General features: G+C 45.2%; 2 protein-coding genes across 8 annotated transcripts in view; one reads left to right on the top strand and one right to left on the bottom strand.

Moving 5' to 3' along the window:
- Positions 1 to 20,730, bottom strand: part of LOC123377265 (heat shock factor protein 3-like) — a 36,422-nt gene that overhangs the window by 13,114 nt on the left and 2,578 nt on the right. For 2 of the 6 annotated variants that reach the window (XM_045029939.1, XM_045029940.1), the window contains exons 3-10: positions 14,541 to 14,649; positions 8,886 to 9,013; positions 6,806 to 6,930; positions 6,349 to 6,435; positions 5,840 to 5,915; positions 4,519 to 4,580; positions 3,643 to 3,724; positions 3,246 to 3,373 (exon numbers count right to left, since the gene is read on the bottom strand). In XM_045029939.1, coding sequence (XP_044885874.1) covers positions 3,246 to 3,373; positions 3,643 to 3,724; positions 4,519 to 4,580; positions 5,840 to 5,915; positions 6,349 to 6,435; positions 6,806 to 6,930; positions 8,886 to 9,013; positions 14,541 to 14,544 — 692 coding nt within the window. In that variant the 5' untranslated portion in view covers positions 14,545 to 14,649. Of the gene's footprint in view, positions 1 to 3,245; positions 3,374 to 3,642; positions 3,725 to 4,518; positions 4,581 to 5,839; positions 5,916 to 6,348; positions 6,436 to 6,805; positions 6,931 to 8,885; positions 9,014 to 14,540; positions 14,650 to 16,552; positions 16,625 to 16,706; positions 16,944 to 20,730 lie in introns of those variants that run through there. The other 4 variants (XM_045029935.1, XM_045029937.1, XM_045029941.1 and 1 more) reach the window with 4 other exon arrangements.
- Positions 16,952 to 20,730, top strand: part of HEPH (hephaestin) — a 34,625-nt gene continuing 30,846 nt past the window's right edge. For both annotated transcript variants that reach the window (XM_045029933.1, XM_045029934.1), the window contains exon 1: positions 16,952 to 17,075. The gene's annotated coding sequence lies outside the window, so the exon portion shown is untranslated. The remainder of the gene's footprint in view (positions 17,076 to 20,730) is intronic.

The following is a 20,730-nucleotide window of genomic DNA, read 5'->3' on the forward strand; positions in this document are numbered from 1 at the left end:
ATTTAATTACATTACGTTCATTATTACTGATTGGTTCAGCTATTAGAGTCTAACAGTGGTTCACCTGTTAGACCAAATCCTGTTCTCCACTTAGGACTAAATCAAGAATTGCTTCTCCCCTTGCTGGTTCTAGGACTAGCTGCTCCAAGCAGCAGTCATTAATGGTGTCTCGAAATTTTCTCTCTGCATCCCATCCTGAAGTGACATGACAATATCGGGCCAGTCGAAATCCCCATTATTGTGTTTTCTGACTTTGCAGCCTCGTTAATCTCCCTGAGCATTTCACAATCACAGTTACACTCCCTGGTAGTATATGCCTACTGGTACACTCTTGTTATTATGGTACACTTTGAGTCATTTGTGATTTCACTATATTTGACTCTATGCTTTCTTTCACATATATTGCAACTCCATCAGCAACATGACCTACTCGGTCATTCCTATATGTTTTATAATCTGCTATTATCATGTCCCACTGATTATCATCATTCCATCAGGTTTCTGTGATGCCTATTATGTCAATATTTTCATTTAATACCAGGCACTCCAGTTCATCCATCATAGTATTTAGATTTCTAGCATTTGTATACAAGCATTTATAAAATCTGTCAATATTAAGTTGTCTGCTTTCTGTAACGCAGCGGTGGGCAAACTATCGCCCGCAGGCCGGATCCAACTCCTCAGGGCTTTGGATCCGGCCCACGGGATTGCCCCCCGTGGCGCCGTGGGCCCCACGCTGCTCTCAGAAGCAGCCGACACCACGTCCCTGCGGCCCCTAGGCAGCGGGGCAGAGATCTCCATGCACTGCCCTTGCCTCCGGGCACCGCCCCGCCACAGCTCCCATTGCCTGGAAATGGGGAACCGCAGCCAATGGGAGCTTCGGGGGAGGTACCTGGAGGTGCAGCAAGGGCAGAGCATGTGGAGCCCTCCGCTCCCCTTCCCCCAGGAGCTACAGTGTTTCCTGGAGCGGCGCAGGGCCGGGGACAGGGCAGGCAGGCAGGCAGGGAGCCTGCCCTGGCCCCGGTGCGCACTGCTGCCACCCCGGAGCTGCTTTAAGTAAGCAGCGCCGCGCCGGAGCCCGAACCCCTCCTGCCCCCCCGCCCCCCTAAGTCTCTGACTGCCTCGTGCACCCCTCCTGTCCCCCAACCCTCTGCCCTACCCCGCACCTCTCCTGCCCCCCAACCCCCTGCCCTGAGCCCCCTCCTGCACTCTGCACCCCTCCTCTGCCTCAATCCCTTGCCCTGAGCCCTTCCTGCACACTGCACCCCTCCCATACCCCACACTCCCTCCCGCACCCCAACCCCCTGCCCTACATACAATTTCCCCACCCAGACGTGGCCCTCGGCCCAAAAAGTTTGCCCACTCCTGATGTAACGTAATAGAATGGGACTCTGCCATTTGACCGCTTCTTCTCTTCAGTTCCTACCTGTATGTTATCAACTACTTTCCTCTCCTCTTTACTAGGAAAGAGTATCTCCTTAAATAAATCCTCCCCTAACGGAAGTCTCTGTCTGAACCACGCGCTCCTCTGCACATGTTGACTTTTCCCAGCCTTTTGTTTTGAAAACTTCTCTACCACCTTTTTAATTTTACATGCCATCAACCTGGTTTTGGTTTGGTTTAGAAGGAACCCATCCATCCTGTATAGGCTCCTACTTTCCCTGACAAGTTCCCCCATTCCTAATAAACCTAAATTCCTCCTCCCAACACCATCATCTCATCCACACATTGAGATCCTGTAGTTGTGTGCGTCTAACTGGCCCTGCATGTAGAACTTGAAGCATTTCAGAGAATGTTACCATGGAGGTCCTGGACTTCAATCTCTTACCTAGCAGCCTAAATCTGGCCTCCAGGACCTCTCCCCTACCTTTCCCAACTACCAATATTTCTACTAATCAAATCATCACTATCATTACCTGTCTCTTCCTAATAACTGGAGTTCCCTTGCCCAAGGGGGGTATCCACAGTGTGAAAGGATACCATGACATCACCTGGAAGAAGGGTTCTAACTATGGGACCATTTCCCTCCACTCCAGCTTGACGGCCTCCTTCCCTGAGATTTTCATCCTTCTCAACAGCACAGAGGCGGTCAGATTTCCCATTACAACCTTTAACATTTCAGTTCTCAATGCCTTTTAAAGTCTGACCGATTAAACCCTTTGAGTGCTCAATTCATCATTCCAGTCCCTTGTAAAATTAGTGAAAATACCTTTATAAAAGGAGAGGTGAATTACTTACTATAGCTTAAATAATGCACTATAACAGAACATCCTATTTTGAAGAACTGGAGTAGTGTCTGAAAACATGAGCTGAAAAAATCCTTCTCCCTAAAAATGGTAGATCATGCTAGACTTGAACTACAACGTTTGAAGTGAGGCTGCATTTGGTATTGGTACTGGTGGCAAGTCCTAGACCACGCAGTTAAGATATGCAGATTGAGAGAAAGAGAAACCATCTGTTTCGAAGACTCCATGCTTTACATGGTTCCTCATTCAGTATGCAGGGACAGGTGATTTTCTTTGGGAACAAAGATCTCTTTTCCCTGGGCTAACTGAAACAGACAAGAAACACTGTCCTTTTTACTTTTGGCATCATTTCTAAAGACTGAGATTTGCCAAATTTACAAACATTTGTTAAGCAACTACATTGGAGTCTTCAGCCAATACAGTAACTGAGTCCCATCTTCAGATCATCTTGGCCCCATCTAGGCTGTTCTATATTGTTCCTCCCAGACATTCTACAAGAGTCTGAGGTTGCAGGCTGGAGGTTTTCCCCCACCCCACTTATTTAACGGTTATGTTCTGTAGAACAGAATCAAGGTAACTGCCCAGACTTGGGTAACAACTCTAAGGCTTGCTTTGAATATTATTGCAAAACTTGCCTGGCACCAGGGCCTCAGCATGTAAGCACTTGAGCATGTGCTTAATTTTAAGCAGGTAAATAGTCCCAGAGAATTCAACTCAAGGTGTTTACTTTGATTCAAATCGGACCATTTACATGCTTAAAAGGGAAAAACCCACTTAAGTGCTTTGCTGACTTAGTGCCCAAATGACCTGCATATTTTCTAACAGCTTTTAAAAAAAGCTAAACAACAACAACAAAATCACAACGATCTGTAATGCACTGAATATATTTAAAGATTTGTATAGGCTGTTAAATGTTTAGATTCAAGTAGTGCCACTTATGTTATCATGACAAGTATTAAATATGTCTAAAGTGCAAGTACTTTCACATCTCATTCATACCCATCACTTCCGCTTGTATGCACTAGAGCGAGCAGCCCATCAGTGGCATCATCCACAGTGTTGGTGATATCTTGAATAATGATGCCTGTTTCATTTTCACTGTTTGGATCATGTTCAGAAATAGCCACCTGCGTGCCACAGGAAACAATACAAAGAAATCAATCATCTGGCATATTAAGGTCACAGTCTCTAATTCTTGTTGCAATTGGGGTTCCACTTTTAGACTTTTTTTTACATCAAGCTCGTGTATTTCCATTGTTTTGGGGACATAGCAGTAGTTTAACATTTTCTATATCAGAAAATGTTTCACCCAAAATTGAGGACGTTATGTTTGTAAGATTGCTCAGAACATACAATGCCAAACACATCCATTAGTCTATGGCCCCTCAAAATTTACCGCATTGCCATGCTCCACAGGAAGGTGAATATACTGCCGGCTGAATTTGGAAGGTGAGGCACCAGAGGCATCTGGTAGAGATCTGAGGAAAAAAAAAATACAGCTGTAATGCAGAGTTAAAAGTAGGAGTACAGGTCATAGTAATGCTCGATTTCACACACTTGCTTATGTAGAATAGCAACAGCCGTTGCTTAGGGCACCTAGGAAGGGACTACTATTTAAGCAATTCAAAGCCATCGAACAGTTGGTGTAAAATGCATACTCATTACTGTTAGCCTCATACTTCCTATTTTTGTCACACACACTTGTTTTATTGAATAAGAGGGAAAAGTCTTGGGGGCAGGGATAATTTTTTCACATGCTTTGCCCAGCACAAACAGAGCTCTAACGCTGGTTGGGTCAACGGGGCATTAATGCAACACAAATTATAATAAATAAATAACGAGAAGGACATTTGCTCTGAAAAGAGTCTGGACAGCAAAACTTGGACAGCAACTTTTAGGACAAGTTCTTAGTAGCCCCACACCATCACAAAGCCACATTTCAATTAGCAGAGCTACAGTTTTAACAGTAACCAAAAAAGGCACACGCAAAATTCAGAAGAAGCCTGCGCTGGCAGCACAGTTAGGAAGCCACAAGTCCCAGCTCTGTTTCTTTCTCATATGCATATAGACAGACGTGCGCCACACGTCTTTCTGTGAGAGAGCAGTGGTATTATGGTCCAAAAAAGTAAAATCTTTCAAAAGTCTCCATATAGGAAGTTTGGTGACTGTTAAAAAAAAGAATGAGCTAGGAAAGGAGGGAAAAATAATAAAAGGAAGCGTGTTATGGACCTTAACAAGAGCTCTTTGGCCACCAAATAGTCAAATTAGTTACCTTTTTCTCTTGACTCCCACAATGTAGTTTCCTTTCATCAAACTTAGTATAAATTGAAGGATCTGAGGAAACAAAAGAAAATGTGATCATATGGAAGAAATAACTCGGTATCAATGTATAGACTTTGCTACAAAATTATCAGCAGAGTAAAAGTTGATGTGTTAGATATAAATACTACCATGGCATGACTGTCTTTCAATTAAGGGGGAAAAAAAACAAAATAAGAGGGCCCCCAAAATTAGATCCTCCCAGGTAGGTGAATTATGAACAGTTAAAAATCTCTCTGACACACGCAGCATTAATCATCATCACAGGCAGGATACAGACCAGATAGAACATGAAGTTCCTCCAGCAGGACAATTACTAAATTTTCAGTTTCAAAAATCTTCACTGTCAGAATTCAGAAGTCTCTCTCCCCTTGTCTTCGAGATCCCCCATAGATTTAACTCTACTTGTTCACAATTTCATGATTTTCTATTCTCCACAAGGTCCCCGCAGTTCCCAAATCCCACACTCTGGCCTGATCTACATTTAAAAGCTTTGCTGTCATAGCTATGCCAGTTAGGAGCATGGGAAAGAACAAAAACAAAACCACACACACATCTCTAATCGACATAGTTATGTCAGCAAAAGCCTTAAGGTAGATGCTGTCCTTCTGCTGGCATAAGCCGAGGGTGCGCTGGTAGAACTATACCAGCAAACCCTTTCTGATGTAGAAAAAGCCTCTGTTCTTTCCCATTTCTTCTGTGAACAGCAAGATCTTCTCCCAGGCCCTGTATGGAACAGGCCCAGTACACCTCTATGCACCACATATACTTCAAATCCCCGGTTTAAGACCTAAACAATCCACCTTCATTCAGCTTCCTAATTTTCCCACATGCTCAATCATTTCCCCTGAAACTTGCCCATAACAACACTCTTGAAATTCTCTGCCCCACTTCCTGCTGGACGTATAGTAACTGTTATTGCTTTCTCTCTTGCAGAGTTATACTGGGGGGGAAGAGGGGGAGGTTTGAGTTAGTATCTTTTGTTGGACCACCTTCTGTTGGTGAGAGAGACAAGTTTTCAGCATACACAGGCCTGAAGAAGAGCTCTGTGTACACTTGAAAGCTTGTCTCTCTCACCAACAGAAGGTGGGGTCCCATAAAAGATATTACCTCACCCACCTTGTTTCTCAAATATCCTGGGACCAACAGAGCTACAACAACAACACTGCAGGTATAACAGCATCATCTGTCATTCTACATAATGAAAAAATGCCATGGAACGTCACTGACAGGAAGAAATAAGGACAGTAGCACTGAAGAGGCTGCAATGGTACCTTAGACAGCAGCTTCTGTTGTTGACTGTGCTTCTGCCTTAGAACAGCCACTTCTTTCCACAGGGCTTTATTTTCCCTGCAACACAGAATAAAGCAGGAGGTAGGGATGAACAGAGAGTTTACTTCCTGTGCTCTAGTTCAGTTTTCAAAGATTTATACTAGCCTGAGGGACTGAAGAAAACATTCCTTCCCTAGGTAACTGGGAATCAGTGACTCAGACCCACCAATCCAGACTCTGGGTTAAACTCGCTCCATCCTCCATCAGGCTGGACCAACCAATTGGTACTGGGGATTTTCACATCCTCTGCTGCTCAGCCACTCATTTTGGTCTGAGGTGTCCATCCAAAGCCTCCTGGGGTACCTAAGCCCATAGTTTTTTTTAACTGGTCATCAACATGTGATGCTCAGAGAAAGAGAGGCTCAGTGTAGCAAGGACCATCTCAGAACAACCTGAATGGCTACTTCAAACAAATACAAAAGAATGTCTAGCAGGGGATGAAAATACTTACTGAGCTTTGGTTGGTGCTGCTTGCTTGTCAGAGGTCAGAACGGGATAACCCAGTGTCCAGAGGAATGGATCTGCAGGAACAGAGAGACTAGGACATGCAAATTCAACATACAGCTGACCTTCTCTCACATAACCACAACTGACCCTGTTTTGTATTTAGGAAGGCTAAATCACTTCCTGATGCATGCATCGACTACAACACAAATTCTGCCATGGATTCTGATGCTGGTCATCAAACTGAAATCACATGAGTATTACCCAGGCTTTGCATACTGGAGTTGCTGAGCCATGTAGGTAAACGAAACCCGGAGACTGGAAAATGGATTATTCAAAGGAAAGTAAGGGACAATAATGAAGCTATATGCTTTTGATTAATATGAAACTAAAGTTTGGTTCCATTAATTAAATACAATCAATGTCCAAAATATAAACTCATCTGAAATATAGACACCATCTACCTCCTCATACTAGCCAGTCTGACATCCATGTTGTTCTGTTGCTCCCTCATTTCCTGGACTTCAGAAAGCACTTTGTGCAAATCTTCCGAACAGACGCGGAGATCCTCCGCTCTCACTGCAGAGACCTAAAATGGATTGGGTTGCAGGTGCTTTAGTAAGGTCTATACTTTGTGCATTTCATTTTTATAAGGAACAGCACAATTTGATTATTGATTCTGCAGAAGAACAGTGTCTGGATTGCCTCAATAGATTAGATAAGATTGAAAAAATAAACTTATACTTTGATGCATGAGAAGTCACATCACGGCAGACACAATCTACTACTGATCATTCATGCTCGTTCCCTAAAGAAAAACGCTTCACAATCTTTAGATTCTTTTTAGCCTGAAAAGTGTACAAAAACAGGAAGTCAAAACGAGTGTGGCTATCATGGTAAGGTGGGTATTTAACACCATGCATCATGCTGAAAGTTTAGCACAGATTCATCTTCTCCCCTCAAGGGCTCTCTGTATTACTGACATGAAGATATGCCAATACTGCTAAGAGTACAAACCTGCTGTAACCAGGAGCTAGAAGCAGCCCTGCTTACTGCACAACAGTGACATTATAGACTCTGAAACCAGCCCATATTGAAACAAGGAAACAAGGTAGAAGTTTACTGGGATCTAGATAGTTGTATTTAGATAATCCAGAATTACCAGGTGTGGACTAGAGACTTAATTCTGTTCCATCTCTGATTCTATGCTAATGTGGCTGCAGATGCTAATAATCAATAATACATTAGAGATTAAGCTGCCTACTTGGTATCCTGATCAAAATGCATTGCTGCCTGCTTCATTATCAGCACTGCACCAGTTCCCAGAGAGCACAGACAGCTAGAAGGTAAATTCAACTATCAGTCACTCTGTCACTAAAAACTGTTAAGCATCCATCTGGATGAAATGGGATTTACCCCCTTTAGTCTGTATTTAAGTGACAGAGCCATAGGACTGACCACAGACACCCTATAGAAGAGGGTGCAAAGACTCCTCAAAAGCCTTGGTTAGGAGATACTCTTCACTCCAGCCTGCTTTGCCGCTGGAAGCCTGAAAGCAATTATGACTCCCTTCCAGCTCATAAAACAGGAAAGGCTGATGGCCATTTTATCTGCTGTAAGAACCACTCATGTTTGCAGCACAATGAAGACTTGCTTGCCAGACTATTCCATGGCTCAATGTGAATTTTTTTGGCATTAATTAACATCTTTTGTCTCCAGGCTAGAGGACTCCACCTAACGTAATGGTCTTAGGAAACGACATGAGCCAGCTATTTCAACACACTCGCGTGGTAGAACCAGAAAATAGGTTTGAGCCAAACCAATCTAACAATTGTAGGAAACAGGGAGGGAGAGTGGGCATGCGTACGTGTGTGGGGAGAAAGGGAGGAGATGGCAGCATCAGAACAGCAGATAAATTTGGTCCACTTGAGCTGCATGAACTCGAAATCACAAAATAAGGTATCGAGCAAAATAAAATTGTAGCTTCCTAACTAGTCCCTACATCTACAACCTCGTCTTTAACAACTTAGGCAACACAACAGCCAAAAGGATCTTCCACAAAGCTCAATGCACGTTTGCATACTGCCGAATGTCCACACTACACTCAGCACAATAACGTTCTGGTGTGCACTGCTTGGTAAGGAGGTTTTGGTATCTAATGATCAAATACTGTTTTTACAAAGCCGCAGTTACTAGACAGACTCAGTGTGTGAGTTTAGTATGTGGAAAAGTGCTCTAGATTGATGGCCCTGGAGACTGAGGTCATGTGTTTTTCCTCAGGAGAGGTATAACATAAATGGGGCATGCATCCTCTACATTACACCAGGATGACTGTGTGTGGAATTCAGTCTATATGGCAACACCCAGTCCTCAGCGTATGTGCTGAACAGGGCAGCAGAAAAAACAAAAACAATCTCTGCACAGGTTAGATAGTGCTTTTTTGGTCATGCAGAATTTGTTAGCTAGGAAGTGGACTAAGACCCAACAACTTATTCCACATAAACTGCCTTTGATAAAAGAATGAATACACTCAGTGCACTATACCTTTCGTTTGATGTTTTCCAGTAGGTTTGCTTTCCCTTGTTTAAAGAAAGGGTGCTGGAATTCAATGGCTGCACTCTTCTCTGCTGTAATCATACCATTCTCCAAGGCAATCACTTTCCTGAACCCATCTGTTGAGGAAAGATTAGAGCACTCATTTCTCCCAGCAGCCAAAAGGAAGTTCAAAACATGCAGTTAAACAATGAAAACCAAATCCAAGTAAGATGATAGTATCTGTAGCACATAAGAATAAAGTTAGCAAAAGCAGGACCTGAAAGTGAGACCAAATAACCGTTCCCCAGCCCTCAGCCACTTGACCAATGCTGAACGTCACAGCCAGAGAACGCACCTACAGTACTACTGAGTGTAACTGACATGGACTAACAGATTCCATTCCCAGGGAATGAAAGGGGATGTTGTTTGGAATGCAGGCATGTGGGGAGGAAAAAGTTGAACAGTGATTTCCAAGGAATCATGGAAGTTAGAGAGAGACATGCCCTGTTAGGATCTCTTAGGTAAATACCTGGCCCACCTGAAGTAATGGTAAAACTCCCATATAACTTCAATGGAGCCATAATTTTACCTATTGTTCATCTTTCGCTCCTACCCTCACACGGCAACTGAATGCATCAGAAACTGCATCTCCATGTACTACCTTCAATTAGTAAAATAATGTAGGGAAGAGAGAGGAGAGCAACCCACAGAGCGGGAGGGGAGACTACGGCTCAGTTTATGTATCCACAAACACACGTGCTGCTCTCCCCACATCACTCAGCAGGAAAGCAGCATTAAATAGCATGTCTGCTCTAAAAATAGCATGGTGACTGTGTTCTATTTCCATTAGTGCCATAAATACTATGATGAGGATGCAGAGTACACTCTTGAGGGGTAATATGGGTTCTTACTATTCCCAACCAAAGTTTCCAATGTAAATAACATCTTCTGGTTACCAGGACACAGCTCTCTGGGCAACAAGTCTGAAAACTGCACTCAAAGCCTGGCTGGGCCCAGCAGGAATATCAAGCCCCATACATCTGCATGGAATAGCTCAGTGGTTTGAGCATTGGCCTGCTAAACCCAGGGTTGAGAGTTCAATCCTTAAGGGGGCCACTTAGGGATATGGGGCAAAAACCAGTACTTGGTCCTGCTAGTGAAGGCAGAGGGCTGGACTCGATGACCCTTTGGGGTCCCTTCCAGTTCTAGGAGATAGGTATATCTTTTTTGTGGGGAGGGAGACAGGGGAGCTTTTACATGTTTAAGTCCAGTCTTGTCACAAGATAACTAGTAACTGTTCATTTAATCCTTTGATGCTCAGAGGTCATCCACTTCACCCTAAATTCCAAGAGATTAACAGATCCCTTCATCTCCTACATAATATAGAATCTAACAACACTGCTCTACAGCCAAATTGCTTCTGAAATAAATGTAGTCAAACTTTACTAATTCTGGGTCACTGAGAACGAAAATGATGCTTAAAATTGTTGACTGGCTCTAGTTTTCAAGTTATGCTATTGGGTCAGTATATACGACTCTTGACTTGGGAATAGCGGAGGATAAGTGAGTTATAAAGGGAAGGGATCTCAATTTAAACCAGAAACGACTAAAATACATCTTTGACTGGATCTATGAATAAATCTATGACTGGGTTTGGACAGTACTTGCTTTTTAGGCAAAACAATGAATGATGCAACCTGAAGCTGGTATTGCGTCATACATTATATGAATTGCATCATGTTATTCCTAGAAGTCATGGATGATGCAATCATAACGAAGCTTACATCACTCTGCTGAACAAATTGCCCTAGATCAGCTCTAGAAATCATACAGTGTCATGCTCTCTTATTTGTCAGTGTTTGATTTTGCAAAGGGACACATTTCTGTTTAGCCAAAGTGAGCAGAGATGCCTCGTACTTGTGTGAACAGTGCAGATTACTTCTGCTATGTTTGTGGTGAAGTGACTTTTGCATCACAAAAGCGCAATATAACCACTATGGTTAAGAAAGCCTATCACCTTTATTTTGGCTGCAAAATTGGAGATCAGGACAAGAGGTGGGCCCCACACATATGCTGCAACACTTGTGCAACAAGTCTTCACCAGTGGTTGAACAGGAAAAGGAAATCTATGCCTTTTGCAGTGCCAATGATTTGGAGAGAGCCAACAGATCATACCAGCAATTGTTACTTCTGCATGGTGCCTCTAGTTGGGAAAGGTGTGTCAAAGAAGAAAAAGTGGACTGTGCATTATCCAAACATTCCATCAGCTATACGCCCAGTACCCCACAGAGAAGGACTGCCAGTTCCTGATGCACCAGAATCATTCTCACTTGAGTCAGATGAGGAAGAGAAAGAGGATGAAACTTCTGGTCCTGAACCATCAATTTCACAGGACCCACATTTTCTCCCATCCTCCTCCTCTGAACCACACCTCATAACACAAGGTCAACTGAATGACCTTGTCAGGGATTTGGAACTACCCAAGAGTAAGGCAGAGCTGTTGGGCTCCAGACTACAGCAGTGGAATCTCCTGGCAGGTGATGTTAGGGTTTCCATGTTCCGTGACCGTCAAAAGGATCTTGTCCCATTCTTCTTCATGGAAAGTGATCTTGTAGCCTGCAACAACATCGATGGTGTGATGGCAGCCCTCAACATCGTTCACGATCCAGATGAGTGGAGACTGTTCATTGATTCATCAAAGACGAGTCTTAAAGCTGTTTTACTGCATAATGGCAATGTTTTGCCATCAATTCCAGTTGGTCATGCAGTCCATATGAAGGAAACCTATGACAACATGAAACAACTTTTGAGGTGCATAAACTATGACCAACATCAGTGGCAGCTTTGTGGCGATTTGAAGGTTGTTGCTCTCTTGCTTGGTCTGCAGACTGGATACACAAAGTACTGCTGTTTTCTCTGCGAATGGGATAGTCGTGCAAGAGATTCTCACTACATCAAGAAAGATTGGCCACTCCGACAGTCATTGGAGCCTGGGAGGAAAAGTGTTCAGCATCCACCACTTGTTGAATCAAGGAAGATTTTGTTACCACCCTTACACATCAAGCTGGGTCTGATGAAGAACTTTGTCAAGGCCATTGACTAAACACAAGCAGCTTTCAAGTACATCCTGGAAAATTTCCAAGGTTAAGTGAAGCTAAGATAAAGGAAGGTGTCTTTGTTGGTCCTCAGATTCGTGAACTTCTTCGAGATGATGCATTTGACCATGCACTGCGTGGCAAGGAAAAGACGGCATGGAAAGCCTTCTAGTTAGTGGCAATAAATTTTCTCGGAAACAACAAGGCAGACAACTACAGGTTGTTGGTGGAAAACCTCCTCAAGGCATACAAAAGCCTTGGTTGCAACATGTCACTGAAGATACATTTTTTGCACTCTCATCTAGATTTTTTTCCACCGAACTGCGGAGCAGTGAGCAACGAGCACGGCGAGCGATTTCACCGGGACATTGCAACAATGGAGAAACGATATCAGGGCAAATGAAGCCCATCAATGCTTGCAGACTATTGCTGGACAGTGACAAGAGATACTCCATTTAATGAATACAAGAGACAAGCCAAGAAGCGCCGAGTAGACACTGAATAGGACTAAACTACGTACATAATAGTTTGCCTTTTGTTTCATAATAAATTTTATTTTTATAACCCTTTTGCTGATTTTTAAAGTGTTACATAAACAGGACAAGTGAAATATCATGTAAAGCAACCATAAACACATGAAAAGACCTAGGTTTACAATTTATGATTAAAACTCTACTATCTACACAATATACATAGACATAAAATGTAAAAACTTAAATAACTTAAAAACAGTAGCCAGTTATTGTAATTGTCATATTTGAATTCAGCACATCAAAATACATAATAAATAGCACATTTTATCTCTGAAGCAGACGACTTCTCAAAAATTATAGACCAGTGCAATCAGAGATGTGGACAAGTCCGTACAAATCTACTCAGCCAAGGACAAAGTTCCTTAGTCACTTCACAACATAACCACAAGGGAACGCTGTGAAATGACTAAGGCCCAGTATCACTCTGTCAAGCCACTGCAAATCTGTTTCTTCTGCAAGTCTATATGTGGAACCTACTTTTTAATCCTCCTTTCCCTTCAAAAAGGGATCTGAAATAATGAGATACCTTCCTCTGGTTAGTGACAAGGGAGGATCTCCAAAATAAAAGAGTGCTTTTCTTTGCAGTAATCAGGAACATTCAGTAACTGACTCCTCCAGTTCACTGACATAGTTCCTAAAGAATTATACCCCAGGGAAGGGTCACAGGTAAGCAGAGCTATGTGAGTAACTGATTTTTTGGCTCATTGGCTGAACTGGATTGGTGGGGGGTTTGTGGGGGTAAACATTTAGTGAAATTGAAGCAAAATTCTAAATGAAAAGTTCTTTTGGACTGAGAGAAATCAAAATATTCTGAAGTAATTGAAACAAAAAACATTTTGATTTTTGGATTTTGTTCTTTCCAATCAAAACAGAATAGTGAATTCAACATGAACGCGTGGTTTCTGTTGACTCAAATTTGCATTTGTCGTAAAAAAAAAATTTCATTCCGCTCTTCTGATAATTCTGAGACTTCCTCTACTCTTTTTTCCCTGGGGTCACACATACACAACATATTCGGACTGAAAATTTTAGATAAACATCGGAAGTTTCACTAAGGTAGTTTTTCTATATAGTTTCCATCTCCAGTTGTCCCATGAAGTATTCCAACTACCAGACAACCAGGGATTTGGAGCAATCACATTTTTGAATTACTCCACTCCAGCTCCGGGCAAAAACCTACTGGTCTCTGCTCCAGCTCCGGACTCCGATCCAAAGCCCTGCAGCCAACAACCTGTTTGTTCTGCAGCATAGCATTGTATTGAGTCTTGGGAGCAGAACCTCATTCAGCCTTGGCTGACAAACTGTATAGGGCATACATTTATGGTGTTATAAAAACAACAATGCATCATATTTTCAAGGAGGATGTAAAAAAAAGTTATGAACGAAGAACTTAATCCATCTGATCAACGTGACTAATCCTGTTTCAACATAACTATGCAGCACAGATTAGAACATTTTGTCCTCCAAAAGATGAATGCACGTGTGTACATATGGCCTTGCTTCCTTTTAAATATTTATAAGTTTAGCACTCATGAAAATGAGGTATTAATAGCACTAGCTGGAGCCAGATATAGAATGCAAGCATCCCATGCACAGCTCTGCCAATACACATCATCCCAAACAACATTCTCTATTTTAGCTCTGGATCCTCTTGAGCAGAGACCAACTATAGAATCCAAGTGAGCAGCAGTTTTGAGAGGCAGACAAGCCGAGACTGGGATGAACTCCACCACCATACACCTCTTCTGTTGTGAGCCAAGCTCAAGACTAGACTAGACTAGAGCGTTGTATGGGACTATTTTTCATCCCATTCCCACTATTATGGGAGTCGGTCTTGCGAGACCCACGGGATCCTGGTCCTCCTGCAGGCCTCTACACTAGTCCCGCACGGGATTCTAGATAGACTCCACGTCTTCAGGGGTAAAAAGGTCAGAGTACTCAATCCCCAGCCAACTCCATTCCTTTGTTTAAAGAAATTCCATATCATGGGGTAGCAAACTTAGCAGCATTGACACACGAGAACAGCCATTACTTACACATATTGAGCTGACGTATGAAGCTGCAAATATTGTTGTGTTTGAAGTATTTGGGAAGTAGCTCTTTAGCAAACCTCTGCTCATTCAGAATGCAAAAGCTCTGGCCACCCTAGAAGCAAATTAAGGGTAGAAATTAAAGAACAAATACATTTCCAAACTGTTTACATGCAAATGCCTTCTAGGCTGGTAACTACTTCTTTAAGGAGTGAGTAAAATAAATTCAGATAGATTTTTAAGTTTATAGGGTCCCTCTGAGCTCCTACTAATACAGGGACAAGTTTATAGTCAAAAGATATCCACAGCAGCATTTCTATAGGCAATGGGTGTTATAACCCTTTTCAATTAAATGTTGAGCCTAAACCGTTTGAAAGCATGCCTCCTGAATAAGCTGTGGTAAGTATGGCACAGTCTTTCTAAAAGCAAGTCTCACGTCCTCTGACAAAATATAAGCATCGCTTGTCCTGTTAGAATTCAGCCACTAGAGGGCCCTTCCACCTGCCCCAAAGCCAAGCCTTCTGACTTCCTTCTTCTGAGGAGGTTCCTCTGTGCTCCATTGCTTTCCTCACAATTGTCATCACATATAAATACATATATAATCTCAAAGAGATACTGAAAGTACAGAGTGTGTAACCCAGCAATAAAAACAGCCATTTTATGGTAGCTGAATTACTTTTAGGTTCATTCTATTTCCAAGTTTAGACTTGCTGGAGCTGGGCTGGTCTTTCACCATCCTCTTGCTGTTTGTGTTTATAGAATGATACAGCTCCTCCTCACACATGCTTCTTATCCTCCCAAGGGCCAAACACAACAAAGTGCTAGCACAGCAGGGATTTGAATCCCATGTTATTTTTAAATAAGTACCATATGTGTTAACCTCAGTTTCATGGGTCTACATCTGTATACAATATCCAGAGCCTGGCAGAATCATAAGCCAGTCCTACCTCTCGGCCCACAGTCTCCCCATGAGGCACAAAATTTGATTTCACTTAAAAGAAGTTGTATAAAACCAAAACTAATTAAGTTTTAGCATAGTTTTTTAAAAATTTTCCTGCTGCGTCTGGAGCTCACACATTGCAGCATCATACTGTTGCATACAAGTGAAACCCATTAGTGCATATTTGCTGTTCAAGATTAGATGCCAGAAGTAAGTAGCGAGAAAGTTAAATTAGATCCTTTTGATTTTGATGTTCTAAGGCACTAATTACAAGGTGTGAGTTGCTTTTCATTAAATTGTTTGTAATTCTGCATCTGACTGATCAACGCATTTAGTTGCACTGTGCTAATACTAGCAACACAAAGGCACTCACACAGTATATGACAGTGGTTCTCAACCTTTCCAGACTACTGCATCCCTTTCAGGGGTCTGAAACCCAAGCCCCACCACCCGAGATGGAAACATGTAACTTAGCTTTGAGGGCTCCCTTGTGGCATGGTGTCCCAAGCAATTCCCCTGCTTGGCACCCCTAACACTGGTCCTGCACTTGCAACCCACCTAAATCTGTCCCATGATCCCTCTGGGGTTCACAACCCCTGAGCTGAGAAACACTTGTCTAGATGAGTTGATGTACCCCCTGGAAGACCTCTGTGTACCCCTGTTTGAGAACCACTGGTATATGATGTATCTAGCTAAAGAGGTGGGAAAATGGCTGCAGAAAATCAACACAAATACAGCTGTGCTCCTGGCATATCTACAACTGTGTGTGCATGCAACATATACCCAGACACACTTTATACCAGGGGTAGTTAATTCTTTTTTTGTCAAGGTACAGAGTCCAGAGTAAAGAATAAAATTTCAGGGTTCAGTAAAAAACGTCTGGTGGCCCAGATTCGGCCCACAGTCTGACCACTGACCACCCTGCTTTACACACACACACACACACCCCTTCTGAGTGAGTGAGCATAACCTGTACGGTACACGTGCAAACACAAGGGCTACTCGTGCACCAGCTCTAAGCCCTGCAAACGCCGCCCCTAGGTGCTGCTACACCACTAATGCACCACGTGGTACTTACCCGGGCACAATCTCCTCCTGGGCCCGCCTCCCCGCACAGCCCGCCCCGCCCCGGCATGCCCAGCCCAGGTGCTCTCTCTCGCCACGCCCCAGGAGGCTTAAACTAATCGTGCTGCCGCGCATGCGCCTTGCCCCTAGCCGGGGGGGGGGCTTACCCGGCCCCAGGCGATCACATCATCGGTGCCCGGGTCCGCTACCAGGGCCCAGAGCTTCGCCAGGAAGCCAGGCACGGGGGCGGCGCCGGGACCGCCGGCCGCCACCGCCGCTTCCCTCATCCTCGCGCACAGATCGGAGACGACGCAACACGCAAGGGACCGCCACACGCAAAGGGCAGCACGGAAGCCAACGGCGCTACGTGAGAGGCGGGACCTCCCTTCGCGAGCCTCCTCATTGGCTGGGCCATGCCGGGTCTGGCCCCTCCCCCTTCTAGGTGCCCCCACCCCGAGCGTGGCGGTTGTTGTGGCGGGGCGGGGCCTCCGGGTCCTCGATGACGTCAGTGGAATGCCCGCAAAGTGCCAAAGAGCGTAAGACGCTGCGTTTAAACCTGGGCCCGGGACAGGGAGGGGCCGCTCGTGAGGAGAGCGGGGGGGGCAGGTTTAGGCGGCGACACTGATAAGTTGGTGGGAGGGGGCGCTCGGCTTCGGAGCCTCGCGCCGCTGACACACACGTAGGGGGTACCAGCCAGGCGCGTGCACACCTGTGACGGCACATGGCCCAGCACGGGGGTGGGGGCGGGGCTGGTGCAGCATTGCCAAGGCTCAGGCTTTTACTGGATGTTTTTTCTTAGAGCGTCGGCTGCTGCAGCCCTGTCCTGTGGGGAGACCCAGCTTTCATGTCACCGGGGTGGGAGCCACACAGCCACGCCAGGCAGCACGGCAGCCACCGCCAGAGCGACACACAGAGCCTGAGTTAGGGGTAGGGTGACCAGATCTCCTGCTTTGTAGGGTCAGGCCTGATCTTTGAGGCTTTTTCTTATATAGAAACTTATCCCCGCACCCCCCCGCCCAGTCCCAATTTTTCACACTTGCTGTCTGGTCACCCTAGTTAGGCACCTAGGCTCCCTTTACAGCAAATGGGGAGAGAGGCCCTAGGAATGTGATCCACAAAGCCGGCATATCTAAACTGCCTGGCAAGCCGCCTAACCACATCAAAGGGCAATGCCAACGAGCGGGGTGCGTGCTAAGCCTATCTCCGCTTAGCCTTTCACACACAAGACTCCAGCAGCTGGAGTCACGCAGCTTAGGTGCATTAGGTACTTTTTCAGGGGCAGCTGCCTCACTCCATGCAAAACAGCGGGAGGAGGTAGTGGCAGTGGTGCTGCACTCCTTATAGGCTTTAGCCTAGTGGCTAGAGGACCTCCCCTGAGAGGTGAGGGACAGACCCCTGATCAAATCCCCCCACCTGCTGCTGTGGGGGATATGATCCTGGATCTCCCACTTCCCAGGTAAGTACTCTAACCAGTGGACTAAACATTATAAGGTGGGCACAACTTTTTCCTCCAGCTAGATTTTGAATGGGACTTGATCTACTAGATAGCCTCTCTGGTTGCCAGTTTTGGTTGGCTGTATTCCTGGAGATTTCATCACGACAATCTTCAGGAATTAAAGATTACTCTTTAATTCCTGGAGACTCCAGGTCAATCTTGGAGGGTTGGCAACTCTACATCTGAGCCTAGCTACCACATCATGTCCCACCTGCAGCTTATGCAGCCAAATGTCTATCTTCCCAGGTTTGTGACTTGCTTGTTGGCTTCAGCGAGGCAGCACTGCAGCATGCATGCCCACCAGAGCCGGCTTTAGCAAGTGCGGGGCCCGATTCGAACAGTTTCAACGAGGTCCAAGCAGGGATGACTGAAAAAAAACCAAACACATACACACATAAAAAACCACATGGGGCTTGTACTTACCGGGTGGTGCTCCTAGTGTTCAGAGGCGGGTCCTTCACTTGCTCCGGGTCTTCGATGGCACTGAAGGACCTGCCGCTGAAGTGCTGCCGAAGACCTGGAGCGAGGGAAGGACCCGCTGCCAAAGTGCTGCCAAAGACCCGGAGCGCCGCCAGGTGAGCAAAAATTAAAAAGGAGCCTCTAGCCAGGGAAGGGATTCTCGGCCACTTGCTCCCCCGGTGGCCTTGCCACTGGGCGCGGGGCCCTCTTAGGCATGGAGCCCGATTCGGGGGAATTGGTGGAATTGGCCTAAAGCCGGCCCTGACCCTAACCCTAGCTCCAAGTGCCCTACCCACAGGAAACCTGACTCTACCTCCAAGTGCCCTACCCTTAGGAACCCTAACCCTAGGGCGGGAAGCCCTACCAATAGCAAACCTAACCCTAGATCCAAGTGCCCTACCCTTAGGAACCGTATCCCTAGGGCGGGGAGCCCTACCCATAGGAACCCTAACCCTAGCTCCAAGTGCCGTACCCTTAGGAAGACTAATCCTAGGGCTGGATGCCCTACCCATAGGAACCGTAACCCTAGCTGCAAGTGCCCTACCCTTAGGAACCCTAACCCTAGCTCCAAGTGCCCTACGCTTAACCCTAACCCTAGGGCAGGAAGCCCTACCCATAGAAACCCTAACCCTAGCTACAAGTGCAATTCCCTTAGGAACCCTAACCCTAGGGCGGGGCATCCTACCCATAGGAACCCTACCCTAGCTCCAAGTGCCCTACCCTTAGGAACCCTAACCCTAGGGCGGTGCACCCTACCCATAGGAACCCTAACCCTAAGGTGGGAAGCCCTACCCATAGGAACCCTACCCTAGCTCCAAGTGCCCTACCCTTAGGAACCCTAACCCTAGGGCGGTGCACCCTACCCATAGGAACCCTAACCCTAAGGTGGGAAGCCCTACCCATAGGAAACCGAACCCTAGCTCCAAATGTCCTATCCATAGGAACCCTGATCCTCGCTCCAAGTGCCCTACCCATAGGAACCCTAACCCTAGTGCGGTGCGCCCTACTCATAGGAACCGTAATGAGGGCCGGCTTTAGCAAGTGTGGGTCCCGATTCGAAGAGTTTCAGTGGGGTCGCAGCAGGGATGACTGAAAAAAAAAGACATACATAAAAAAAACTTGTGGGGCTTGTACTCACCAGGTGGCGCTCCTAGTGTTCGGAGGCGGGTCCTTCATTCGCTCCGGGTCTTCGATGGCACTGAAGGAAGTGCTGATGAAGACCTGGAACGAGTGAAGGACCCACCGCCGAAGTGCTGCCGAAAAACCCGGAGCGCCGTCGGGTGAGTAAAACTTTAAAAGGAGCCACTAGCCAGGGAAGGGATTCTCGGCCACTTGCCCCACCGGCGGCCCTGCCACTAGGCGCGGGGCCTGATTCGGGGGAATTGGTGGAATTGGCCTAAAGCCGGCCCTGATGCCCAGAGACAAACATAGCTGCCTAGGGAACTTCGAAAACTTAATGCCTAAACTCACTCGACGCCTTACAGGGTTCAGCAGGAGTTTTGAGGGTTGCCGTGCTGGGATTTAGGTGCCCTTATATCTTTGTGGATCAAGGCCAAAGTTCCTAGTCTTCATTGTGGAGAACCAGAGTGTACCCACAAGGCACAGAAAAAACTTTTTTTTTTTAATTCTCCATTTTTTCCATGTCTTATTCTTGGAGGACAGACTTACGACTTTTCAGCACTTACAGTTAGCAATACTGTACATCTCATGGGTATATTCTTTGTGGGCCGAGTCTAGCTGCAATGCAGAGATGAAGCAAGAGAACTTGTTGAGCTTTACCAGTGAAACAACCCTACCAGCTCTTTTCTAATAGGTCTGTTTTTGTAGACACAATTAGGACAGGAGTCAGCTAATCCACAGTTGCAATGGTAGACAAGTCTTACAAAAACTTCTAGCCTTATCAGCGTTTGAATTCTCTACATCTGTAGTTTCTCTATTAAGCTATACTATTTCCCTCATGTTCTGCAGCCAAGGCTGTGCTAGGGAATTAATTTAAAAACACGGTTCTGGGACCTATTACTAGCATTAGCTAAGGGAGTTCTGACAGCTCAAGCGGTAGAAGCCTGTGTTTTTGTAGCTGAAGTACCAGGTTACTTAGTCCCAGCTGCCCAGGTTTATGTGCATTATTAATATAATTGTTTCTGTTGTTTGCAGCAAATTAATTTAGCACACTGGGACCCACTGAGGCATTTAACAAGTACATACATTTGTATATTTTATATAAAATCCTTGTATTA

This window comes from Mauremys mutica, chromosome 9 (genome assembly GCF_020497125.1).
Source record: "Mauremys mutica isolate MM-2020 ecotype Southern chromosome 9, ASM2049712v1, whole genome shotgun sequence".
Classification (NCBI taxonomy): domain Eukaryota; kingdom Metazoa; phylum Chordata; order Testudines; family Geoemydidae; genus Mauremys; species Mauremys mutica.